Consider the following 26,906-nt stretch of genomic DNA (forward strand, 5'->3'; position numbering starts at 1 on the left):
GGCGTGCAGCTCGGATCTCAGCTGACCCTTCTCACCCTGGACACAGTCTGTTTGACCTGCTCCCCTCAGGCAGGAGGCTCCGGTCCATTCGCACCAGAACCTCTCGCCATAAGAACAGTTTCTTCCCCTCTGCTGTTGGACACATGAACAATAACCGTATGACTGTTCCCACCACTAACACATGACCCTACGCTGTGTTCACTGTATCATTCCATGTTTGGCACTGATCACCACCTGCACTCATGTATATATCTATCTACTTAGCACTTTTAATTCTTATTCTTATTTTTATTTTCATGTCTATTTTAGCGTAATTTATGACAGTATGTTTGCACTGAAGCACCGCAGCAATTTCCTAATGTTGTAAACCTGCTCAACATTTGGCAATAAAACCCTTTCTGATTCTGATTCTGATTCTGAGAGCTAACTAAAATTAAAACAGATCAAAAGAGGAGTTCAAGGGGGTCATAAATTTATAAATGCACCTGAGCTGCCATTTCAGTCAGTGCAGGAAACACATGTGCAAGGGTTTCCTTCCAGTGCTTTGAATACACAGACTAGTGTGCAATTAGCATGTTTTATGTTTTATGTTCTGCTAATTATGAGAATTTTTTTTATCATATAGCTGTGAGGGCACTAAAAAAACAGGACAAGTCTATTTTTACATACCAAATACTAGTATTTCAAAACAAATAAAGCCGATCATACTGTGGAAACATGAAATATACACAGTATGGTCTGGGTCCCCCATTGTAGGGGTCCAGCTGTCCTCCACTGTAGACACGGCAACAGTGAGACATCTTATACTGATGACAAAATGCTAAAACAACAGTTTTATATTTTGAGAAATCAATCCGTATGCCTTTTTAAAATGGTCAATAGAAGTAAATTTGTATCTCACTTCTGACAACAGTTAAAAATAGAATATAACATAAAATAGCTTGCTTTCTGCATTGCAGCCAAAATCTTTAACTGCATACTTTTGCACAGACATAAGAATCTGTATGTAATAAAAAATAAAAATATATTTATTTTAAATTTTTAGTTTTAGAGGGAAAAGACACGGAAAACATCTGTGTATGCATGTGCATTCACCTAATGTGTGAATAAATGTGCGAATAAACGAGCAAGCCACTGTTTTGTAATTGCAATAACTAACTTTCATTGTTGCATGGAAGCAATATCAACAACTCAGCAAAAACAGTGCACCCAGGAGCAAATTAACCACACATATGGAAGAAACCTTTAAAAAACAAAAATTAAAAACAATTACATTATACAGCTTTGTGCCAAAATATACAGAAGTGAAAAGGAATAAAATCTGCTGTTGCAAGAGAAGCCAATCTCAACAAGTCCAACACACACTGACTGGACGCTTGGCCACAGTGAACACAGAGCACAGGAAGAACATGGCACGCCTTCTCCAAGACTAAATAAACAAACAGTAACTGACTTTAAAAGCAACAGAGGCAATCTTTGATTTTGTGTGTAGTTTACCATTTATAGAATCGTATTAAAATAGTTTCTGCGTGTTTTCTCTTATTAGTTATTAATATTCTTACTCCTAAACCACCTATAGTCGTATTGACGTCTTGAACAACCATTTGAAAAACCTTCAAAGGAAAAGATTAACGTTTATAAATGAGCCTTTTCATTCTAGAGAGACTATGGCTGTTAAAAATATATTTTAGCAGTTTCTCCCAGGCCTCCTTGTGATTAAACAAAACCACAGACAGTGAAGACTGATAACTCCACCCAACTCTGCTGTGTACACCTTCCCGAGGAGGATCCGTGAATGGGAAACAGCTGTAGAAAAATACCTTTCTTTTAGTTCACTCCTCCTATAGTGTTGTACTTTTCACCGCATCGTGTCGTTGCAGAACAGATGCATCGGATTCTACACTAATACTTTAAATATTAACGAAATACTAGTAAAAATTCAGAAATTATCCTTTATACCAATGACCAAAGTCACTTTAATAAAAGAAAAATCTGTCTGCTTGTGATAAAGTAGCTTATTAGAAGAGAAGAAAAAAATTTAGCTCTGTTTTTTTCTCAGGTCTTCACTCTGAAGAAACTACAGCCTTCTGTACGTGAAAAGTAAACAAACATTGTGGACTTTGGCTTGCAGAGGTTGTGGTTGAGAAGATGGACAAAGAGGAAGTAGGCATATTGTAAGTGCTTGAGGAAGGATGTGAGAAGAGCAACCCACATCAGTGTGTTTGCTACATGTACTCCTTCTTTTTCAAATGGAGTCCTGGTTCTCATACCTGGGCAAGGAGATATCGTATATAATATTCCTTTAGCTCTTTCATTTAACATAGTATTGAGTTATAAAGTAAAATTCTGGGTTCCCATCAGAATAGAAAATGCAGCAAAGTGCAACAAATGCACAAAATCATCCTGTAGGATAGTGGTTTTATTTAACCTATTAAATTGTTAAACATTAGTCCTTCCAGAGCAGAGAGGCCAACGTTCCCAGGTATAAGAATTAAGCCTGCATTTGGTTTGGTTTAGTGTTCCATTACAGGTCATTGCGATCAGTCACCGCATGCAAGTACAACATGTATAGTCTGGGCCTCGTGCATGACAGCATGCTACACATTCACCAGACGATCACACTGAGGCGCAGGCGTAGACCACAAACACACATCGCACACACATACAGCACATGCATTCGCACAGTTTTTATACACACACGCAGATCAGATAATATAGAAAGTCGGCTGTACAGTCCAGTGTGAGAGGAATGGCATCGCCTGAATTTACTTTTTTGTTTTGGCTGAGCTATGAATGCAAAGCTGTTGGATTCTTTTGGCTGAGTTAGGAAGTGATCTGAGTGGGTATTTTGGCTCAAAAGTACAAAATGAAAATATGTTTAGATGTGTGCGAGACTTAATGTGCAAATGCTTTTCCAACTGTATCACCTAGAATAATGTTTATATTGGACAATTCTGCAAAAATTTCTATTATTTTTTCCTGTGCCAACCGTAAAAAAACTGCTATAAAATATCAGTTCTTCTAACATCCATGGCTGGAACTTACAGTGTGGTTTAATGTAATATTGTGGTCGTAAAATATGATCCCCCCCCCCTCAAGTCAATAACCCAGTCACATTTCCATAAAAGATACTAAAGTCATGACCTTGGCAGACTACATAGGCTTCACACTCAACCGCAACTAAATTCCAACTCCCTAAACTTCCACTTGCCTGCACAGCATACTGCTCCGTGCGCTTGCTACCTGCAGAATCATTCAATATGAACATAAATCCCTGTGTATATGGAGTTGGTATAATCTATTCAATGGACATCACCAAAGGGCCTGTTGATATAATAATTATTTTAATTTATTTTTTCATTTTTGGTTTGTTTTATTTTTGTTTTCTTGTTTTTTCGAATGTGTATGGTTGTGAGGGGGGCAGAGGTGGGGTGGGGGTATAGCGTGGCATCCTTAGATTTAGTGCATTAGACAAATAAGGCTTCCCTGGAAGGGACTGATGCAGCAACAGGGGCAAACGGTACAAGTAGGACAATCAGGGCAGACAGCAGCAGCAGCTATATAGAAGAAGCACCCCCCACCTATAAGGGTGGGGGGTGCTTTGGTTGATGCCAAAATCAGTTATAGTGCCATGAATGGATACATTGCACAATCCCTTCAATGTAAAGCACTTTGTATTCTCTTGTTTAAAAGTGTTTTACTCTTAAACATGCTTTGCAGTACATACTAATTATGAAATCCAACCCCTAACCTTGGCTGTAGCTTACTTGTCCTACATGTTAAACCACACTGGCTCATTATCTGATCCAGCTGATTTTCACAAGCTCTTCAGAGTGCACCAGCAATGTAGGTACAATGTGAAGAGTGGGACTTCAGCACAAGCTACATGCTTTAAAAACAAAGTAGGGCCAAATAGTGAGGTTCACTCATACCAGCTTGAGCCTAAGTGGGAGCAGGACCACAGGGAGTGTAGTAAACGCTCCAGTGACAAATCAGAAAAACGATAGCGGACACCCTTAAGCGAAACAGGAGCTAATAGATCGACAGGCCATGAACAGATTGCTGTTACAAATCCTGACTGAAAACCAATCCTGGCTCTATCACTTGTGGCTTAAAGTGGATGACATGGCCCGATGGATATCAAGCCGAGGGTGAGGTGGCAGCGAGAGGAAGGTAGAGTTGGTTTGGAAGAAGAAAGGAATTGTGGAACCTTATAAAATGCAAAGAAGAAGAAGGAGGAGGAATTGAAGAAAGAAAAGCAAAGGAAAGGAGGAAGAGGAAAGATTAGATTTCATTTCATTTGGTAAAAAAGAAAGCAAAAAGAACAGATGATCATAAGTCAAAAGAAATTCTGAATGAATTTTAAATAAAATCGTAAACTTATCATGCAAAAAAAATCAGGAGAAAATATGACTTTCTTCAGAGTAACCATAGTGGTTACCAGTTAGTATTCAGCTCATTCTCTTTTGCTTTTATATCGACTACTCTCTCCTATTTTCCAATATACTGATGAGTTGATTTGTTGCAAGTGAATTCACGCTGAGCTTCATGCTGGGGAAGAGTGGGAAAATATATCTATACATACAGAGTAAATCAATCTGAAGAACACACTTTATACAAACACAAATATAATAACCCATGTAAAGGTGGATTTTGAGTGTACATGCAGTACACCCTCAAATACACACGCAGGCAAAATTAAAGTAGAAAACCGACATAATCAGAAACTCACGTACACATACAGTAGATGAAGGCACTATTGCAAGCAAAGTCCAAGTAATATTTGTGACAGAAAACATCGACACCCTTTCCCACATTCACCTCAGAATCACTTGGGCTAGATGTTTGGGGTCAGGGAAACATTTAAAGCATGAAATAACACTGAGGGTTAACGGTTTTTTATTATTATTTTGAGGGTATGCACAGCACTTTTGCTTTCTGTTGAAAATTCCGAATGAACGGAGAAAACCAGAGCTGTCCACAGGAAGTCATTTGGGCTTGCCGTGCTGTCATCTAACCTTCCTGCCTGTCTGTTAAAACAGGATGGGACATGCTGATTCATCTGCCCCATCTCGTTGCCTTCTCCTCTATTGTATCTCGTAATTCCGAGAAATAAACAGTTAAAAAAATTGCTTAACAGACACTCTCATTTGGTTCAGAGTTCAAAGAGCCACATTATATTTTATCTCTTGCTACATCTGCACTTTTTCTGTCTGGCCTTTCTTTGTGTGGCATGTGGATTCCAGTAAGCAATAACAAGCAAATGAGTCAAGACACTCACGACCTTGACATCTAAATTTCTGTGGAAGCGGGGGAGCCAGGCACGGTGGAATAAAGTGATAGAAAAGCAGTTCCACTGCCAACAAACAATCTAGCCCAAGAGTTGGACACACAAAAAAACACACATGCTGGCATGTACACGCACACACACACACACACACACACACACACACACACACACACACACACACAGAGTCATTCGTGCACTCACATATTCTTCCCCTCCCATCCCCCAGGCAGCAGACAAGGCAGTACATTCAGGGTAACGCAGAGTCAGTCCCTTAGAAATCCATTGGATCCTCCTCCGCGAGGCCATGATTGGCAATGGTTCTGCCTCCACTTTTTGATGGCATCCCATCATTTTCAGGTTTTGCCACAGGGGGCGAGGTTAGCCCTGATGCCCCGTCTGGCGCACCCCAGGCGTCAGTGGTAGGTGGGTAGAAATCATCTTCGAAGCCGCAGAAGCCTTCGTCAACACCTTGATCGTAGCGCTGGTAGGTGGAAGCATGCACCTCATTCTCTCTGGCTGTGATTTCCAGAGTACTATTCCACATGCCATAGCCAAAGTATATGAGCACACCTACAAGAACAGAACATGTTAATATTTTTCACACATACATAATCCAGTGGATCATATTTATTAGACCTTGGGGCATGATTTTAGTTGCTTAAATAAAAATACAGAAAAAAAGGAAAATCTCCATCAACCTAAAAGCTCTGTTGGACTCTCCTTTTCCTTTCAGCCGTATCCTTTTGGGGGTTGCCACAGCAGATCATTTGCCTCCATCTCACCTTATCCCTAGAATCATTTTCTGTAACAACAAGCATGTCCTCCTTCACTACATCCATGAATCTTGTCTTTGGTCTTTCTCCTTTCCTCTTGCCTGGTAGCTTCATCTTCAAAATCCTTTGTCCAGTATACCCACCATGTACTGTGTACATGCCCAAGCTATTTCAGCCTTGCTATTGCGACATGAGCTGTCCCTCTGATGTCCTCATTGTTAATCTTGTCCATCCTGGTCACTCCCAAAGAAAATCTTAGCATCTTCATCCCTGCCACTTTATCTTAGGCTCCTGAAGTTTTGTCAGTGCCACTGTTTACAAACCACATATCAAAGCAGGTCTCACTACCTTCTTGTAAACCTTCCCTTTCACTCTTGCAGCTATAGAGGCAAGTCAAAAATAGGTGCTCAGATAGATACAACTGAGGCAGGAAGGAAAAGGAAAGTTAGATGCCCCAGGTCTTCCACAATAAAACAAACAAGAAGTCACACACAGTCTGTTCTTTATTGGTCAAAAAATTTAAATTAAAAAATAGTTATTTTTAATTACTCAGTCGTTACACTAAGTATCAACTGTCATGAGTCATTGCTTACAATGCAATCTTTTGGTTGGCTTTTTGTTTCACTGCTATATTGAGATGGAAGCAGCCAGTTTTCATATAAACCATTGCCAAACATATATACATTACATTCTATAATTATATTGAATTATTTTCATGCATGCAACATGGAAATAATTTAGCAACCAACCTGCATAGTGATTAAACACGACAAAACTAAAACAAAAGTCTCATTAAGTTCCTGCTTGTCCTTCTACATGACTGACAGGTGTGGAACTGACTAAATAAAAGCATTATCTTTTCTCTTTCCAAATGTTTTAAAGTTAATTTAAAAGCAAACAAATAAAACATCATTTACTTACCCACGAGGCACCAGATTGAAAATCGTATCCAGGTGATTGCAGACAGTTTGAGCATGAGGTAGATATTAACCAACATGGCTGACGCAGGTACGAAGGGCACACAGGGTGCCATGTAGGGAAGTCGCTTAGGATTCTCTGGTTGTTGCAGGATGATGATGACTAGTAGGGCAATGATAATGATGAAGACGATCAATAGCAGCAAGGCCCACCAACGACCCTCCCCAATAGTGCTAGCTCCTGAAAGGAAGAAATAATTCATTCAATTCAGTTCAACGCTTTTATTATTTGTTGACCAATCTGTGCCTGAATCATACAAATGTGAGTGTGAGTTTGTTAACTTGTTCTCACCAAAAATTATGAAGGAGCAGAAAGCAAAAATGAAGATGAAGAGCAGCAGAACACACACAGTGACAGTTTTCCCCGTTGCTGGAGTCGGTCTATCCATTTTTCCCGGTAGGCCCAGTCGGATCCTCAAGGTGTAGTAGCGTGGTCCAATCAGCTTCTTTAACCGCCGGGACAGGCCACCTTCTGATTCTTCTGCTTCAATACCAGTAGTCATATCCACTGTACCATAGTTAGGGTGATTGGCCGTGTATGCATTTTTATCTGGTTTGCCAATCAGCATCTCATTGTCACCCAGTGAAGGCAGGTTTTTGGCTCCGCAGGTGTTAGTGGGCGGACCGCCATACTCATCGGCCTCGCTGGTTGGTGAGCAGGCGTCTTTCTCACACTCAGCCAGAACGCCTTCCTTCCTCTTTTTATTCTGCTCCTCAGAGAGAAAGTTCACGAAACCATGGATGTCTCCCTCAGGTTGGTAGCGTAAGAGAAGCACACAGAGACTCACCTGCAAAACACATGTCATTTATAAACAGGAGCTCCATCACAAAACCATTTTTAGTAGTGACATTCCCATTCCACAGGAATTGTGTGGATGTTTTATTTCAAAACAAACAGCTCAATAATTAGTTTTTACAAAAATTGATGAAAAATTATGAATTTTGTTTTTGTTCTGACTGGTTCATAAATCAGTGACTCTTTATTATCTTAGTTAACTGCTTACCATCTAACTAGTATTCTGCAGCTATGGGTAGAAGGTCATCTTTAGAGCCTGATAAACACATGCCCACATGTCTTGTACATACTGGTGACCCTGTTAAGATTTGTTGTCCATGAACACATACAGCTATCCTGTTATCATAGGAAATCATGCACTGGAGAGATTATTTTTCCTAGCAAGGTATCTGTTATTGTGTGCAGTATTTCATAGCTCCTTAAAAGAGCAGTGCTTTTTTGTCAAATCTGAATGTATATCTACTTAGGAGAAGAAACACCAATCTTTCTGTTTTCAGGCTATAAATTTCTTAGAGTTGAGATGAAAGCTGAGCAACGCATCTTCACTTAGTTCTTATAAAACAATTGTTGCTGGATTATGGATGCCCCCTGGTTACAAAATACTGTGAATTGATCTCTGTAAGGCAGTGTAATACAGTGAGATTGTGGCTTTGTATTGTTCTGCTTAGCAGTAGTTGCTAGTATGTTTGTTTAGACATCCTTAAATACATCTCAAGGGCTTTATCCAGATATATTAAATGCATTCAGTTCAATTCAGTTCAATTCAATTTTATTTATATAGCACCAAATAGCAACAGTTGCCTCAAGGCACTTTATATTGTAAGGTAAAGACAATCAGATGCCCCTCAATGTGGAAGGAAAAACTTCTTTAAAGAAAATTGATCTAAATAATATTGAGAGTAAGCTTCATGATGTACATGTTTCCATTATTATTATCCAACACTCACCAGGGTATAGGCCAAAAGCGTTCCTATGGACATCATCTCTATGAGGTCTCTAAGGCTGACCAGGAGGGACAGCAAGGAAGCCAGAAAGCCTGAAACCACACAGGCTACAACAGGGGTCTCTGTGTAGGAAGACACATGGGCCAGGAACCTATAAAAAAGAGATGAGATGAGACTCATATGCAAACATCATTAAGACTGACATATAAATAAAAATGCAAGCACTGTGGAACTAACTTAAAGAGCAGGCCATCTCCTGCCATGGCATAGATGACCCTGGGCATGGGGAACAGCGAACCCAGGAGGGATACAGTCAGTCCAGCTATAGAGCCTACCGCAACTATGTACTTTGCGAACATACAACCATGCATGGCAAACATCTCCATCAGTGGTGCATCCTCATCAATTTCATTGTATGGTACCATCAGTGTCAGAATCACAGAAACCTGGAATAAAAAAAACAAACATAGTGTTGATTATTACTAAGAAATCTTTACTGCAGTTCTCACCATAAAATCAAAATCTCATCATGAATCTATTAAAGTACAGAGAAACTTTAATACCAGTGTTAACAAGCAGAAATATTAGATTTTTGCTGCCAGAAGTGTATTAATGCTGCGGGATGATGCTGCAGAAAAGAGACTAATTCGACTTCTTGTGGAGGCTCTTCTCAGAGTAACTCTGTAGAGCCTATAGTCACATGAACATTTAGACCCTAGATACTAAAAAGAGTTGAGCTACATCCTTAGAGCTTAGTTTTGCTTAGCTAATATGCTCAGCACACAGCATGCTCCATCACATGCAAAGTGGTCATTACTCGTGCCTCGCTCAATATGTGTGTCCCTGTGTCTGATGTGTGATATCATGCAGAGCCATCTGTCACAAATGCTGTGCTGCTAATCAGATAGATTTGCATCAACGGATTACAGAAGGGGAGTAATAATAATAAAAAGCACTAACCCCTTACAGAAAGGAAGTTAACATCCATTATTTACTGTATGAAAAGACTGGCTAACACTGTGTGTGAACCAGTCACAAGGGGGATAAAGTAATCTAAAACAAATCTACAACAACATATTTGCTTAGAGCACAAATCCGATCCCAAAATGTATTTTTCAGTGTCCCCTTCAGCTCACAGTCGGCTAAGTTTAGTTGTCAAATTCATATTACCCATCTCCAGAGCAAAGGACTTCCCAGAAAAAATAATCAGCACAATTCTCTCCCCTGCTGCTCATTGCCCCAACCTAAACTGAAGACCACAGTATTGCAAGGCCGTACAAGGATAGATATGTCATCACTAACAGTGAATGAAAAGCTCAGAAACTGACAAACAAGCATAAGTTTGCCTTGCAAACTCTTTGATTTAAATGTACTGCAAAAATCAATGTCTCACACAACACACACAACACACACACACACACACACACACAGACACACACAACAACACACACACACACACAACACACACACACCAGACACACACACACAAAGATGTGACAGGTAATGTGTTTAAGCTGATTTCTGAAGATTGAACAGCAGCAACCACGGGATCCTCACAGCAGCAGAAAAGTTATTCCAAGCAGCCTACAGTGAGTGAGATCAAAGAAAGGTGGAGATTAGAGAGAGGCTGGTGCATAGGAGAGCGATGATGTGGAGGAATAGATGTGACTGTGAAAGAGAGAGACAAGGATTTCAAAAAGAAGCACTCGAGTTTTTGAAGTTGATGCAATCTTTGCCACACAAAATGCTGAAAAACGTCTTATATCTGATAGGCTGCTGTTCCACAGCACCCATAGCAACAACCATCCAGCACACATTATGTAATCAGGAAAGCTGTACGGGCTGTAAAGGTGGAGATCAGAGATTAGATACACACCCACAAATTTGAAATACAGCATCTTCATATTTATTCATTCTGTGTATTGGAAACTTGTCAACATTTGGGTGAGAGCAGACAGCTGAAGCTAAAGCTGAATTTCAGCACATGATAAGTGATCAATATTCTTTAGGTTTATAATTAAATTAAGTCATTTTACAAAATATATAAACGGAAACCACCATAACATGAATGACGCTCTACTTTGTTATACACAAAACTATTAGTGTGAATAACAATAGATTTGTCGATTACTTAACAATAGATATATAAAGAATAGAGTGGTCATGTTTGTTTATGCAATATGTTATAAAGCTAACTCACAGAGACATAGGCAGTGAGGCAGGTGATGAGTGAGGCGGTGATAGCATAGGGGATGGAGGTGTTGGGACTCTTGGCCTCTTCTCCTGTTGTAGCAATGATGTCAAATCCAATAAAGGCATAGAAGCAGGTGGCTGCACCCTGCATCACCTGCAACACAGAGGAAACAGAGCTGATGGATGTCCTAAAGAAAACAACCAAACAGCACAGATACCCTGCTGATGGTAGGGGGGTTTCTGTTTGTTTGTTTGTTATTTATTGTGTGTGTTTATATATACATTCGGATGCATACCCCTGACCAGCCGAAAGGCAGAAATCTCCCCTCGTCCCAGTTCTCCCCATTTACAAAGAACAGGCCAGCAATCATCATGAACACCCACACTATAAGGTTGATGACGTTCAATGCGTTGTTGAAACCAACAGAGTTCTTCACTCCCAAAGCCACTATCACTGTCACCAGCAGTGCTATCAGCAGTGCCAGTAGGTCTGGGTAGGACTGTTCTCCTTTACCTGGAGAGGAAACACGCATGCTTAAATACACAGAAAGACATAAAAGTGCTGTCACCCAGTCACTGTGGTGCTGAAGATGAATATATCCATTTTCCTGTGTGTTTGGCATAAAACTGTTCGAGTAAGTATTTTGTTATTTTTTCAAGAAAATACTAAATTGTCAGAACAAGTCCTCTCACAGTTAAGCAGGTTTCTCAGAGAAATGTTTTTCAATTTCTTATTTTGTCTGATTAACCCCAAATTAAAAAGAAAAGTAGAAAATCCTCACATTATTGGTGCTAGTTCCAAAGCGCTGTCAAATCAGTTTAACTAAATATAGTTTTTTATCAGAAGTACACATAAAGTACAATCATTAATGGGATAAATGTCAATGCAAATTTGGTCTTTTAATAATTTCTCTGAATTTTTCTTTTTCCAGGGTGGAATAATCGTACAACATACATCTAAAATCAAGAACCGGGTTCAACATTTCGAATTCATTTTGGATTTTCTGTAATCCACACAGGGTCAAACATACAACTTCAAATGTACCACGCTTCACCTCAACCTGACACTTTTAGTACCAATCGACAAGCCTCTGGCATAATTCTGGCTGGATATTTAACTACTCTTCTTGGCAGAATTGGTTTCCTGGCACCGGCCCGGCTTTTAAGCATAGCACACAAATTTTCAGAAGGGCTGAGACTGGGGCTTTGGGAAGGTCATTCCAGAAGCTTAACATTAGCCTGCTTTATCCATTCCAAAACCAGTTTTGATCTATCTGTTGGAACACCCATTTGTGTCATCTAGCTATTGATCTGAGGTGAAGTTGATGGATTTTGAGGAGAAGCATAAAGAAGCTACTTCCTTCTGTATCATTCCATCCATTTAGTGCATTGTACCAATACAATAGTGGCAGAGATGCAGAGCATGTTCATAGGTTTGAAAGCCTCATCTTTACTCCTCCAAACATAACTCTTGTCATTGTGGCCAAATAGTTCAATCTTTGTCTCGCCTGACCATCAAACCTTTCTCTATAAGAAATTTAGCTTATCCATGTGGGCAGCTGAAAATTTAAGTTGAGCCTAAAGGTGTCAACTTTGGAAAAGGGTCTTTTCAAGGTCATCACCATTTCAGTCCATGGCAATGTAACTGTTACCCTGGTATTCCAGCAGTTTCCAGTTCATGGCAGGCTTAAGTGGTTAAGGCCTCAGTGGTTCCTGGCTTACTCCACATGTCTTAACCAAATTTCTCTCATCTGAGGGTGACAGTTTGGACCTTTTTTTCAGACTTTGACAAAGTGGTGGCCCATCTGAATAACTTTACTTATGTACAATTATTTGAAGTGATGATCATGGAATCTGTCACGAAAGATGTTTGACGTACAATTATTCTTACTAAGAGAAAGAACAGTTCAAAGTCTAAAGAGCTAAAAGGAAGGTGACTTGCATTTGTTTTTGTTTTTTAAATGATGTTTCACCTCTCATCTAAGAGATTACTGAGAACCCACATAGACAGAAATCATTAAATGCTCAAACTTTCCACAATATGAAATCATGTCCATGATCACTCTATGTAAACATTTGACCACAGCTATTAATCAGAATAAATAATCCCAGACTAATTTGTTGTTTCCAAGAGTTTCAGCCACTCTCATAGAGTATGTTGGAGTATGTGTAGATAATTATCCAAGGGTATTCCAGTGAACTCATGTGTAATTCACAGGACATTCCCCAATGGTCCAATAAAACACCCAAAGCCATGGTTTAATAAAAAATTGAACTTTCCAACTCTGTTTAATTTCTTGGCAACAGAATGTTGGAAACACCTTTAGATTTGGCACATCAACTGAACTATTTTTGTAAGATAAGTCGTCATAGTGAAGTACTGCATTCCTAAATTAGATACACCCCACCCAGTTGACCATTACGGCAACAAATTTTTAGATGCACATGTTCCACAAGAACTCAGCCTGTGTGTATTTGGAAATGAATTAGATATATTTTAGTTAGATTTCACATTTTTCCCCTTGGGTGTGGAGAAACAATCATTTCTCTCCAACAGGAAAAGGAAACATCAGCTTTCCGTGATCATTTGGAACGGCTGGCTGTGACACTTGTCATGTGATCACTACCATCACTTTTTCAAAGGCTAACAGGAAGCAACTGATGAGGCAGTGTCAGCCAGATAGAAACATAGCTGGCACACACATCAGCTAGAGCATTGGACAAGATAAGCAGGCATCCTCCTCATGGTAAGATTATGGAAAACTGTGTTATATAGAATTCAAGATGATGTGCCTGCTTTTACTTTCCGTGACAGTATGACTTCCAAGATAAGCTGCATAATATTCTTTGGATGTTCCTGGGAAAAATAAATTGGTATGGTTTGAATGGTTTCTGAGATAATGTAAGCATTTTTATCTTGGTGTTTTTATTAAAATTTGAAAGATGTGTTGTGATTATCAAGGCAATGGGAGATCCTTTGTATGATAGAAATGGCGCTGCGCTTCTATTCCACACTGATAAAGTAAACCATGACTCTTAGGAACAAGTCGTGTTAGTGTGCAAATACGGAATAAGAGCAAAGGCTGGATTTATTAAATGTACTTCTCAAAGTCTAAATGTCAAAGTCTGTTCAAGACCTCAAAGAGGAAGTATTTGTCTTAACTACAACTACAGCAAAAGGAACAGAGCTCTGTCTGACCTTCTGAGGAGAGTGGGGAGGAAGAAAAAAGATAACATCTCTCCAAAAGTCACTTGGGTCAATGCATGTTTTTACCATTAAAGCAAACATGTTTGACAGCTGAACCAAAACAACTAACTGTAGCTGATTGCTGATAAGATGTCGATTCTAAATGAATTACCCTGCTTCTTAATGCCTTTAAAAATGTGCCTTCAAGAAAATTATCTCACAGGTGATTTCTAAGAAGCACTTTGGCTTCAGTTCCCTGAAATATTGTAAATATAACACTGAAAAAAAAACATTCACAGTAAACCTGCAGTATTTTACACAACACTTGAATGAATTTCAATCCTGAGAAAATTAGAACCAGAGAGAAAATGTATCAAAGCTGTCATAGCACTGCATCTTTGTGCTACTTACCTAAGCCGTTGAGTGTTCCAATGTGTGAAATCATAAAGTTACTGATGGTGTGATTGGCCAGTGAGTCCGCCATGCTGCTGAGAGCTGACGCCCCCGCTGCTGTGCCAATCAGGTATTCCAGAATTAAGTTCCAACCGATGAAAAAAGCCACACACTCCCCCACTGTCACATAGCTGTATGTGTAGGCTGAACCTGTGGTCTTAGGCACACGGACACCAAACTCTGCGTAGCATACTCCTGTGGGGGAGACAGGAAGAGGAGTACAATATAGACACACATAAATTCAGACACATATCAGTGATTTGACTGCATTATCACTAGAGTGAAAGGCTGAATTGAAACTATTGATATGAGCATTAAAGTATATTTTACTATCTCTTGAACCTATTATAGCTGTGCCCCTGTAATGTCATTGCCCTTGTAATAATTACATAGGTATTAAAAGGCTTTTCAAATATATCTTACCAGTTTAATGGTAATAAGAAGGACAGTAACCTTTATACTGCGGCTATTGTCCCCTTGGTGTTTATGTGATTAGAGAAGCCTTGCATAAATGAGCGTGCATAGCTCTAGTCTCACCTGACAGAATGGAGGCAACAGCAGCAATAATAAAGGACACAATGACCCCAGGGCCAGCCATCTCCTTGGCGACCAGTCCAGAGACCACATACATCCCCGTCCCGACGCAGCTGCCCACACCCAGCGACACTAGGTCCACCGTAGACAAAACCCGGGCCAGTCTGGTTCCATGTGAGCTTGTACCCGATATGGCTGAATCTAACATGGACTCCACAGGCTTGGTCCTGAGGACACGGGATGCAAAGGTGTTCCATGTCGACCCCCACTGTATCCTGCGAGGATCCAGCTTCCCTACCAGACCACTCATATTGAAAGCCAATGGGGAGTAGCGGAAGATACTGTTTGACCAGTGTTTTTCCTTAAGTTCTGTGAATGAGTTCTTCAAGAAGATGTGCAGAGCACTTTGGAAGAGGAATTATTCCTAATCCAAATAAATGAAGAAAATCTGATTCCACGCCTCTGTTTTCAGGCTCAGTAGAATGCCACGTCAGTTTTTCCCCACATAGTGAGAGAGAAAGTAATCTGAAAGACACAAGAGGGATAATTTATTTTTACAGCATTTCACAGCCCATTGCCTACTATTATTCATCTGACACAATGCTTATTTTCGAGTATGCATGCCAAGACATATTAGTTCAAAAGGGGAAATGTATTACAAGTTTGTCCACAAATGAGGTGTACCTGAATGAGGAAACAGCTAATTAGAAATCCTCTCCCCAAAGCCATGTCGCTATAGTAGCAAAGCTCATTAGTGACAGCCCTAATGACATTTTATTTTGTTTGTAAGGGGGAGAGATAGCAATATTAAACCTTGGCAAAACCTCTTCTGTTGTGTTTGCTGATAAATAACTGTAGAATCAGAGGCAATGTACTTCAACTACAACATCTTCGCCACACTTAACGATCACTCCATTAAAATTCAGAATGAAATCTTTAACATGTTTATTTACAGACAGAAATCTGACATTTTACTCTCATGTGAAAATAATACTGGGGGCTTTTTACATAATTATTTTTAATTTATTAGCCTGTGTTTTCACATAAATAAATGCCATATTATATGATGCATTACTTCAAAACAAGCTAAAAAATATTACATGCAAAACCATGGCAATCATAGGGGCTGAATGTTTTTTTTTCCTTTCAGTATAAGTAGAATTTATCGGAATAATTCAAATGCAACTATGTAAATTCCTAGTGCTGCTGTAATGCAGGTTTTCCTGCCACGTTTAAACAAAGCATTAGCTGAGTCGAGTGAGTAACAGATTAGAGATGCTGTTGAAAAGAGAGCTATTAAAGCCATCAATTGTAGCCCAGTCCACCTCTGTCTCTCTTAACAGCAATGAACTAACACTCACCATTCATCTACTTTAAACAACAAATTCAAGTTACTGAACAAACACACTTACATTCAGCAGACCCACACTGTGCGCCCTCAACTATAACATAAGCCACTCAAATGATGACTGCAATTACTCAGCTGTTTAACCAGATAGAGTGGGGCTCCTATTGTCACTGCACTTAGTGGGTGTATTACATGTGCAGCAGTATAGAAAGCTTAAAAGGTGATTCACTTTGAGCGTGGTGGTTAGCTCTGGGTGGGGCGGTACCTCTTAAATTCTGACAAAAGGGATTTTCCTTAATGGAGCCGGTATGAAGCCCTGTAGTTATAAATGACGTGCAGAACACTTCTGAAATTAAAATTCAGAAATTTCCAGTCATAACCATATATAATAATTTATGTTTAAGAGCATCTGATCAGTAGAGTTCTTACTCCTGGGCATGTAGATGAAATTCTGCTTCTATTCTGTATTTGCACACACATTCTAACAAAAGTTTTTATTGCTCTTCAGACATAAAATGATGACATCGTATTCAATTATCGTAGATTACTGCAATAAAAACTCATTGATTCTAGTGCCATTTATGTTTTATATGAAAATGTACTTAAATGAATGACGCAGTCACAAAATGTGACGCACAAGTGAGCTATGTGTTACAATCACTGGACAAACAACCTGATATTTGTGGAAACAAGATTTTATTTCCGTCATCTCATGGAAGCAATCAATAAGAAATGAGAAAATTTAAATTGAGCGCAATACTGCTCAATACTTGTGTGTGTGCGTGTGCGTGTGTGTGTGTGTGTGTGTGTGTGTGTACAGAAGACAGAAGAAGATGAACACATTAGGAGAAAAGAATGAGGACGATGAGCGGACTGAAAAACAGCAAATCTGGTTTCGTTAGTGCACTAAGCTTTGATCACCTGGCTCTGCTTTGTCAATCAATGTGTGTGTATGTGCGGGTTCATGAGTGTGTGTGCGTGCGTGTATGGAACAAGAGTGTCCAGACAAGCCAGCCAGACCTTAATACCTTAAATTTGAAACAATGATACCTATACATGAATTCAATCACATTCAGCCAGTTTCAAAAATGTGATAAAAATGGCAGATTAGGAAGAAATACGCTCCATTTTGTGTGTACTAGAGTAAGTGCCACACATAAACATACAACCTTTCATCAGTCTATATCTTTAATCAGATCATACAAGTGCTCTGCTTTTCAGAACATCTGCTCACTTAAATATTCTAGGCCAGTTTTCATTGATGATGACCACCACCTGTCCTGCATTGAGTGCGAGCTATTTGAACAGTTGTACTCTAGATCAACAAAACAGAGCCGCACAAAGCCCCGTGGCAGCAGGTGTTCCATCTGCTCTGGAAAAATGACTTCATCTTGCTAATAGTTGTTCCTGGGTTAAAGGTTTATGTGATAAAGTGTCCTGTTGATGTTCTCTGTGTGACCTTTTTATGGTAAAGAAATACACTTTGCTTTCTAGCAGGTGGCATGATGAATGGATCAATGAGAGTCTGTAACCAGGAGGCAAATTTCTGGATCACCCTATATAATGAAAACCAAAACCTCCCTCATTAGTAATGAGTGCATCATCACAGCATCCAAAAGAAAATCTGAGCACCTCTAACAGAGACAGACACTGCTGTTCTTCGGAGTACAGTGCAGAAGCTAAAATGCCAGTGGTGACACTGGCTACTAAATTATTTAATAGAGTGTGGTTGCAGGCAATACATTTTAGATTTTTGCCTATTATTTAAATATCTTTTCATCAGTTGATCTAATTATTTCTGTCACTGAACTGCAGGGGAAGAAATCTTGGAAATTAACACGTACGTATCAAGAAATGTGTAATGTGCACAACACAAAGAGCTAAAAGCATCGCTTTCGTCTCCCAGCATGGGAGGAACTGTTTCACACTCTAATGGATTTTTGAACTAGACACTTCTTTGTTCTTCTTCCATAATTTTACACGCTTAAACAAACACCCATTTGTGCAGATGTATAAAGATCAATAGTTAAATCCCTGTCATCATAATCACCACAGCCACCTCTAGCATCTTAACATTAGTGTGTTTCCTCTCCAGATAAGAGAGCTGTCAGAACATCTATACTTGTGTCTAATCAGCCATGACTAAGCTTGTTTCTGTGTCCGCCCCTGCCTGTGTCTGAATTAACTGGATGAATAACCTGATTGAGCTCTCATTGCCTTTACAGTAAGAGCTGCTGTGGTTTAATAAAGTTGAGAGCACTTCTAATTCACTCAACACTGACGTGGAAACCAGTCTGCAATGCATGGCCCTGGCCTCCACAAAAATTAGACCTGGCATGCTGCCCTGGCCCCATTCTCACATCCTGCAGACAGAACAGGAAGCAGTTCTTGGTAGAGCACCTGAGTCAGGGAAATTACAATTTTTGTGTGAGTTTGTTTTCCGTTTTATCACACATTCGATGTCAGTGTCACTGATGATTTGGATGTTTTTTTGAAAGAGAAATTAATGTAAAATACAAGTGAGCAAGTCTGTCACTTTGCAATTGCTTTTGTTTTAGCACAATTAGCAAATAGCAGTATATAAAAATGCTAAATTATATTTCATTTTAGCTCAACAAACGGACACACAGACAACTTATGTAAAAGAGAAAATATTATTATGCATAATTCATGTGTGTATGTGCATATCTCCATATTAGTGCCTCTCAGTATTAAGAGTTATGAGGCTAGCCTCTGTGGAGTGTTACACATCAGTGCTTAGAGCCCCATCGAGTCTTGAACACAATAATGTATTACTATCAATCACTATGACTAATAGCAAATACCCTCTTATTTAATCACAGCTAATTCCATTTAGTCATACATTATTATTAAATATATTCTGGTCTATATAAACCAGCTCTATTTTTCATGAGTTCCTATAGGTCTCGTACCTGGGAGCAAAGCTATTGTGCTAAAAGCACAATGACCCAGTCAGCAGATCAATAAATATCAGCAGTAACTGAAGGTTTTAAAGTGGAAGTGGAAGTCCTAAATTCATTTTCCTCTGCATGGCTGATCTTGGTGGCAGTGTGGCTGATTTAGTGTCTTGGCTCCCCGGCCACAGTGTCCCTGTCTGACAAGCCTAATGAATCTGACATAAAAGAGAAATTGCCACCTGCCAGGTTGATTATGTTGTCTGGCTCATCAGTCACACTGTACCTATCCCTGTACGACCAAAGGCTGTTTTTTACTGTATACATGAACTTTGATTTTCTGGAGTTTCATCGAGCAGGAATATGCTAATATCATACATCATTTGTTTTATTTAATGTCAAACAAAACTAAATGACCACCAGTGCAATAGACACAGCATATCAATATGGTCAGTTCATGAGCAAAGACAAAGAAAACTGCACATGCGTTAAAATAACTAGGTAACACTCAATTCATGCTCCTCTGGTTTATATTGTAAAATAAACTGACGAAAGGTTTAAGAAGAGCAGATAAATATGGTTAATTTAAAGAGATTTAAACTTGGTGGTTCAATGTCCAGCAATGTTGCATCACAGAGAGAAGGTCCTGTGTGTGAATCCATCGGTCAACTGGTTGAAATTATATGGTTTTGGGGCCCGGTAGAGATCATGATCCAACGATGTTTGTTGGATTGATATCTACTAATTAAATTTTCAGTTCATAATAATACAATTGCCGACCCACTGTTTATTTCAGGCAGATGAAGACACATGAAAAATGTTTCTTTGCTTAAACACAGGATGAGACTACCTGGGGAAAAGGCGTCATCATTCATCAAGGGGTAAATAACATATTGTAAAGTAATGGTGCACACACAGTGCACAAGAGCCACTTAAGTACATATCTTTATTTGTTCATGCTGTTATGATGTGTTTTATAAGCTATTTCATATGTAGAAGCACATATAAAATGTATATAGCTCTAAATGTAGAGCTATATACATTCTGATCGCCTATATTTGAAGTGTAGACAACAGGACTATCCTAAGACTATCTATATTTTTGCTGTCTTGTTTACTTGGAAAAAACCACAGTAAACATTTAGCTTGACTTTATGGTAATAACTGATAAACTACATTTAGATCAAAACAATTTTTTTGGTGTTTGTTTTTTAGCATGTTGTATTATGTGTTAATATAAGTACGACTCACGCATCAAGATCTGGTTTAAGATCACTAAGAAAAGAGCCACCTACCATGCTTTTCTCATCTGTTACTACAGAAAAACTCTTATTCACGATTTTCTTATCTTTTGATTCTAATCTTGTGATTTTTAATATGTTAATTCATTCATAAAAATCTTATGATTATGGAGCACAAGACAGAATTAAGACAGACCGTGTGGCCTTGGAACTTGAAATGGGCTCGGCTCACAGTGTAAATAAACAGCATGCTCGTAGAAGATGCTGCTGAACCTTAATTAAGATTCAGGAAAACACAAGAAATCTGTGTCCAAGTGTAGATTGGGCAAAGATTTTCTTAAACAAGCCAAAAAAAAAACAAACCCACAACTAATGTACTGTATAAACCAATGAGTGGTTAAATGTCTAGAGGTTTCCAGGTTATGTATATAGTATCCACGTTACTGGAATTTCTATTCCTTTAGAGTATTGGAATCAATTTTTTGGCTGTCTCACAGGATTACTCTTTTAATGACTACCTGGACTATAATCGCTGCAAATTTTAACCATTAACCTTAAACCTGTTGAGGCATATTCTAGATTTCTAAGAAACCAGTAAACACAGGGAGGAAATGTTCCATTTCTCAGTCAACTTAAGACATATAATGCCTATCTATCAAAAGTTTACAGTGTGGAATCTCCTGGCACTAGTCCAAAAAGGTACAGACCAATTGCTCTGCATGACTGACCTGTCAGCTGGTCTGCTCCACTCACAGTTTGCAATGCTACATCCTCATCTATCTTCCCCTAATGTAGCACAGTCGGGGCCTGGAGCCTAAAGCAAAATGGATCTGCTTCTACACTGCAAGATAAACAAAAACAGTGCTGTCATTCCCTCTGGCTCTGTGCTTAACCAGCCATATCAATGACATCTCTGTCAATGTGGCCTAAAGCCCTAAAGAAACAACAGGGCCATCTGACACACTCAGGGACTTACCCCAGTTGTGACTCCCTTAATGTTAAAACTTCAACTGAAGACCTGGCCCTAAAACTGGCTTGTTGATTCCGTGGCAGACTTTAGGCGTGCCCTGCTGAGTAATTCTTTGACAAATAACTCCAAAACCATGAAACGCTGGTAACACTCTGAAGCAATGGGAAAGGAAATATTGCCTGTGGCAGCCAAATGATGCTTTTTCCTCACAGTATTGTCACTATATGTCCAATTTGCTAATCCCTCTCAAATCAAATCAAATAGTACATGTGAGTGAAATTCTTGTGTGCGAGCTTCACAAGCAACAGAGTTGTGCAAAATACAATAATGTAAACAAGCAAAATACAAGAATGGCTACATCTGAAACTAATAAATATATGTACAATATATAATAGTATATGCATTTCTGGATGTGTATACTAAATATTTTTCTACGTGTGTGTGTGTGTGTGTGTGTGTGTATACACATATTTTACAAATTAAATAGAGTAAACAATAAATAAAATTCATCATCCATTCGCTACCGCTTATCCTTTTCAGGGTCGCGGGGGGTGCTGGAGCCTATCCCAGCTGTCATAGGGCGAGAGGCAGGGTACACCCTGGACAGGTCGCCAGTCTGTCGCAGGGCTAACACATAGGGACAGACAACCATTCACACTCACATTCACTCCTAGTGACAATTTAGATTAATCAATTAACCTATCCCCACAAGCTGCATGTCTTTGGACGGTGGGAGGAAGCCGGAGTACCCGGAGGGAACCCACGCAAACACGGGGAGAACATGCAAACTCCACACAGAAAGACCCCGGCCTGATGGTGGAATTGAACTCAGGACCTTCTTGCTGTGCGGCAACAGTGCTAACCACCGTGCCACCGTGCTGCCTACAATAAATAAAATATACAAAAATATACAAATATACTCCCAAATGTGTCCAGGATTGTCACTCTGTAGTTCCTCAGTCAGAATTCTATATCACTGACAATACATCTATCATATACCATGCCTTTAACACAACCCTCTCTAATCTCCACATTTCCTTTCTGATATATTCCCGTTTCAGCTCCGACAGTGCAGAGAATTGTTTGTCATCTCATACCGCTCAGCACTAAATGAATGTAGCGCCTGTTGTGTGCACTGCTCACCATGTCGAAACAGTCCTCTGCCAGTTGACAGTCTTTTATATTTCGATTCCACTTTCACCCGTTCGACCACTCCACACTCCCAGGTGTATTTCATCCCCTTCTCTCTCTGGCAGTGTTTCTCTGAATTCTTTCAAAGGAAAGCCTTGGGGTACTTTCCCAAAGAAAGCAAATGGATAAATTGAATTGACCGAATTAGTGGAAAACAACCTTGCATTTTAAAGTTAACACACGAATAAATGCCAGATTCAAAGTTGAACAAGACTGAATGATGTTCTGTGCTTTGTTTTCTTTGACCTTTCTTAATGGTCAGTGGTGACAGTTTTGAACAGACCAATGCAATTTTTGAGGAGTGACTGACTTGATATTGTAAAAAAGCGAGACAAACTGAGTCAAATTAATACATTTATAAGCATTTAACTAATGATCTTTCATTTGTTTTTGGGGTGAACATTTATTTATGAAATACATCATATTGAGGAATACGTTTCTGACAGCATTGTATTAATATCGTTTTATAATATGGAGCTATTTTCAGAGATCTTTTTTACATTCCTGTATTGCGCTACTATTGTCTCTTTGATGTAAAGATGCAAATATTAGGTTAGTTAACTGTTTCTTGTTGCTGTTTTCCAATATACCCTGGGCAACACTGAAATGAAGGGAAAATGAGGGGAAATAGGACTGTTCGGGGTAGAAATAGGACAGAGCCCCAGAGGCATCCAATCATTCCTACACAACCAATTCCACAGATTGAAGCTACTTTGTAAAGTTCCAAAATCATTGACTGCATTTGTCAGTGGAACAGAATGCCTTGGTTCACTATTTTATTGATTTTTTTAAATAATGCGAGCCAATTGTTTTTTGAAAGGCAAACCTTGAGTGGAAGAAATGGGTGCTGTGTCTGAAAGTGGCAAATACATCAGTGTGTTCAGACTTTTTTATACAGATTACAAAACTGCATGATCCAGCCATTTATATTCATCAGCTACCTTTTAGCAAAGTGTTTTTCTCCAGCTTAGAAACATATGCTTAAGTGGCAGCTTTTAGCTTTAGTGTGATTCCGTACACCCATTTTTAGGAACGATCTCAAAATTGCAAGTGAAGCCTGTGAAAAGAAAAGTAGAAAAAGCCTATTTTTATGCAAATCTGCTCCTAAATAAGCAGTCACTTTCTCAAATCAGAGATCAGATAACATACTGGCCTTCAAGTCTTTTTTCTGTGTGTGTGTGTGTGTGTGTGTGTGTGTTGTGGTGTGTGTGTGTGTGTGTGTGTGTGTGTGTGTGTTGTGTGTGTGTGTGTGTGTGTGTGTGTGTGTGTGTGTTCTGATTATATTAGCCTTTATGCGCAAGCAGACTCACTGACGTCAGTGCTGAGCAGCATCTCATAGAGGAAGGGTGATGGAGGCCATAAAATTAAGAGCTGATGTTTACGTGTCTGATTTTCTCTTGGTTAGTCACAGCTATATTTTACAGTATAGAAATTAGTACATCACCTATTCTAAAGAATCAATCTCAATAAATCAATTAACCTCTTATCCAATTCAGGTGTACCTGTACCTGTCATCTGTCTACTGCTGCAAAGAGAGAAAGACACTCACAGCTGCACTTACGGTCAGTTAAGAATTGACTGACCAACTGACTGTGAGTCATAGTACCTGGATACTCAGGCTAGCAAAGTGAGAGCACAGGGACTCCACATAGGCCGCAGCTAGCTCCTGGATTCAAATCCAGAACTCTATTGTTGTGTGCTTAACAGTGCATCACTGTGATGCTCATATTCTATTCTAAAGTAGTTATTTGCAATATACCAGAAATATTTTGTGTTGAAGGCAAATAAAGATTTTAAAAATAAATATCAATTCCCTTTTTCGTATGTGTCTTGTATCTATCACACACACACACTCACAACTCTTCTGTCAGCGCCCATTATTGCTAATAAAAATGAATGAGAGGCCAGTAGCATTTCATAACCTCTGCAGTAACATAGTTCCTGCCTGCATCTAAAGCCTTGAATAGGAGCAAGACAGTGTGGTTTTGAAATTGAAAATAAAACATATATTATTTATGTGAATGCAATATTCAGATTCAGGGGTTTCATTGCTGAAGCCTTACTACATCTGACACGACCAGCTAGTCTCTAGTTGCTCACTGGGGCAAGAGTCCGAAAGCTTTCGATTAATATTGCTGCCAAGCTGATATTACTAAGTCTGTTCGTTTATTTTGTTATCCCTTTTTTACTTGCACTTCCACACATTTCAGCATTTGCTAGTTTTATTTAATCGATACTGAAAAAATGACAATTTGTTAGCCTTTGTCGATGCAGGACAAGAATCTTGGGAGAGAGCAGTGGGGAGACATGCAATAAATAGCCTCGGCGCACATATGAACCCACAAGCCTCTGAAGTGGCCTTAAGACATATGTGTCGCCTGCTCAACCCAGCTACAGCACCCGAAAATGGCAGATGAATCAAATATTGCATCGTCTAGGTTAAGAGTGCATTGTTACTTTATGTATGCTGTTTAAAATTGTTTTAAAGTTGTTTAAAATTTGTAACACGAAGAAATCGTAACACATGAAAAAACCCATATGAGTTTATGAATGGTACCCTAAAGATGTGGCATCAAAAAAGTGTTTTCATTAGATTAGCATTATTACAAGCAGATACATTAAAGGCTGACAAAATAAATAGATAAGTAAACAATAATATACAAAATATTTTAAACACTTATTAAACGTACTACTTTACTGCATTGAAGGAACCATTTTTCTGCCCCTTCTTTGCCACATCTCCAATATTGTTATCTAATAAAAGCTATTATCACACGTGCACTGTAGATATCGACTTCTCTAAACATTATCCAACGTATGCATGAGAATGCACATGTACAGAGCAGTCGTATTAGTAATCAAGCAGTCTTTGACATGTCAGCTCGCTAGTACAAATCTGTTTCAAGTTTATTGTGCCAATATGAGATCGATGAAGACAATAGTCCAGTGAAATCAGAGCCAAGTAGTAGCCATCTTATATCCTTCTTCCTGCAAGTGCATCCCAACCCTAAACATTTTATTTCCAGTAGTGAGAACACATCTGAAGCAGACAGCCTCCTGCTGTGTCCTGTGATTCTTCTAACACTGTCTGGAGTGAAATTGTGAAGACAGCTAAAGACAGAAATGCTCAATAAACATCACCAACAAATGAGTTGTGCCTTATCCTCTTCATTCAGCTGCAATTTCAATACATCTCTTCAACATGATAATATTCAGCCAGTGCAAAAGAAATATAAAAGGAGGGGGGTGCAGATGCCCCACTCTTGACCTTTGTTACTGCTAAAGTGCCCTTAAGCAAGGAACGACTGCCCCTCAAGCTTATGGTGTGTCTCTACATGTGACTTCATCCTCCAATGTGAGACCTGGATATCCTGGAGGCTGTTTGACAGAGTGTGTGAGGGATATGCAGACAGACATAGTGCAGTTGCTAAATTGGTCTGTTATATAATATTCTGCTTCTACTTCTTATTGTTGTTTTCACCAACTCAATCATCAGCATCAGCATCACCATGGTTTTCATTTTCCTATCGGATGTCCATTCAATGGTTTGAATGGACTGCTTTTGACTTAAATGCTAGGAGCTTCTGAACGTTTACTGCCTGTCCAGCATAGATTTTTCTGTTTGAAATAATAAAGTATTAATTATTATTAATACTTTATTATTAAGCATTAATATTGATCAGATATTAATATTTATACATTTTTACTGCTTGATTCTATGGTAATCATCCCAAGATTTTTTGCTTATTGATACATCCTGAAATTCAGAGCAGTATCACAAACCCAAAAATCTGTAAAATAATGTGTGTTAAAAAGCAGTAATTTTGCAATGCCCACTGCCCTTTGAATTGCATAATTCCATGTTGGCAAATTAATTGCTTCTGTGTCAGGAGCATGCCATTTCAGAGGAAAACTCAGAGTGCATGCAATCACAACACCCGTTTTAAATGACAGAGTTACAACTGAAATCAACTTCCCTTATTTCTGTGTAGCTGTAGCAGTAAAAGGCACCTGTTGAGCGATGACAGGGCCATCAAGCTTCAGCGTATTAGCAAGCCATCTGCAGACGACTGCTTTCAGCACCATGGACAGCAC

General features: G+C 39.1%; 1 protein-coding gene across 2 annotated transcripts; it reads right to left on the reverse strand.

The window, feature by feature from the left end:
- Positions 1–412: 412 nt before the first annotated feature.
- Positions 413–15,908, reverse strand: slc7a14a (solute carrier family 7 member 14a). Of its 2 annotated transcripts, XR_006054574.1 has the most exons (10): positions 15,151–15,908; positions 14,572–14,808; positions 11,270–11,487; positions 10,981–11,127; positions 9,018–9,226; positions 8,784–8,931; positions 7,333–7,828; positions 6,985–7,221; positions 5,492–5,860; positions 415–4,210 (listed from the first exon to the last, which is right to left on the reverse strand). XR_006054574.1 is itself a non-coding variant. In XM_005926029.3 (9 exons), exons 1-9 carry the CDS (start codon positions 15,455–15,457, stop codon positions 5,562–5,564), a joined length of 2,298 nt encoding a protein of 765 aa, XP_005926091.1. In that variant the 5' UTR covers positions 15,458–15,908; the 3' UTR covers positions 413–5,561. The 2 variants fall into 2 exon arrangements, 1 of the variants encoding a protein (XP_005926091.1); XM_005926029.3 differs by having other exon boundaries at positions 413–5,860.
- Between the last annotated feature and the right edge of the window lie 10,998 nt (positions 15,909–26,906).

This window comes from Haplochromis burtoni, unplaced genomic scaffold (assembly GCF_018398535.1).
Source record: "Haplochromis burtoni strain Fernald_Lab_line unplaced genomic scaffold, NCSU_Asbu1 Contig_85, whole genome shotgun sequence".
Lineage (NCBI taxonomy): Eukaryota > Metazoa > Chordata > Actinopteri > Cichliformes > Cichlidae > Haplochromis > Haplochromis burtoni.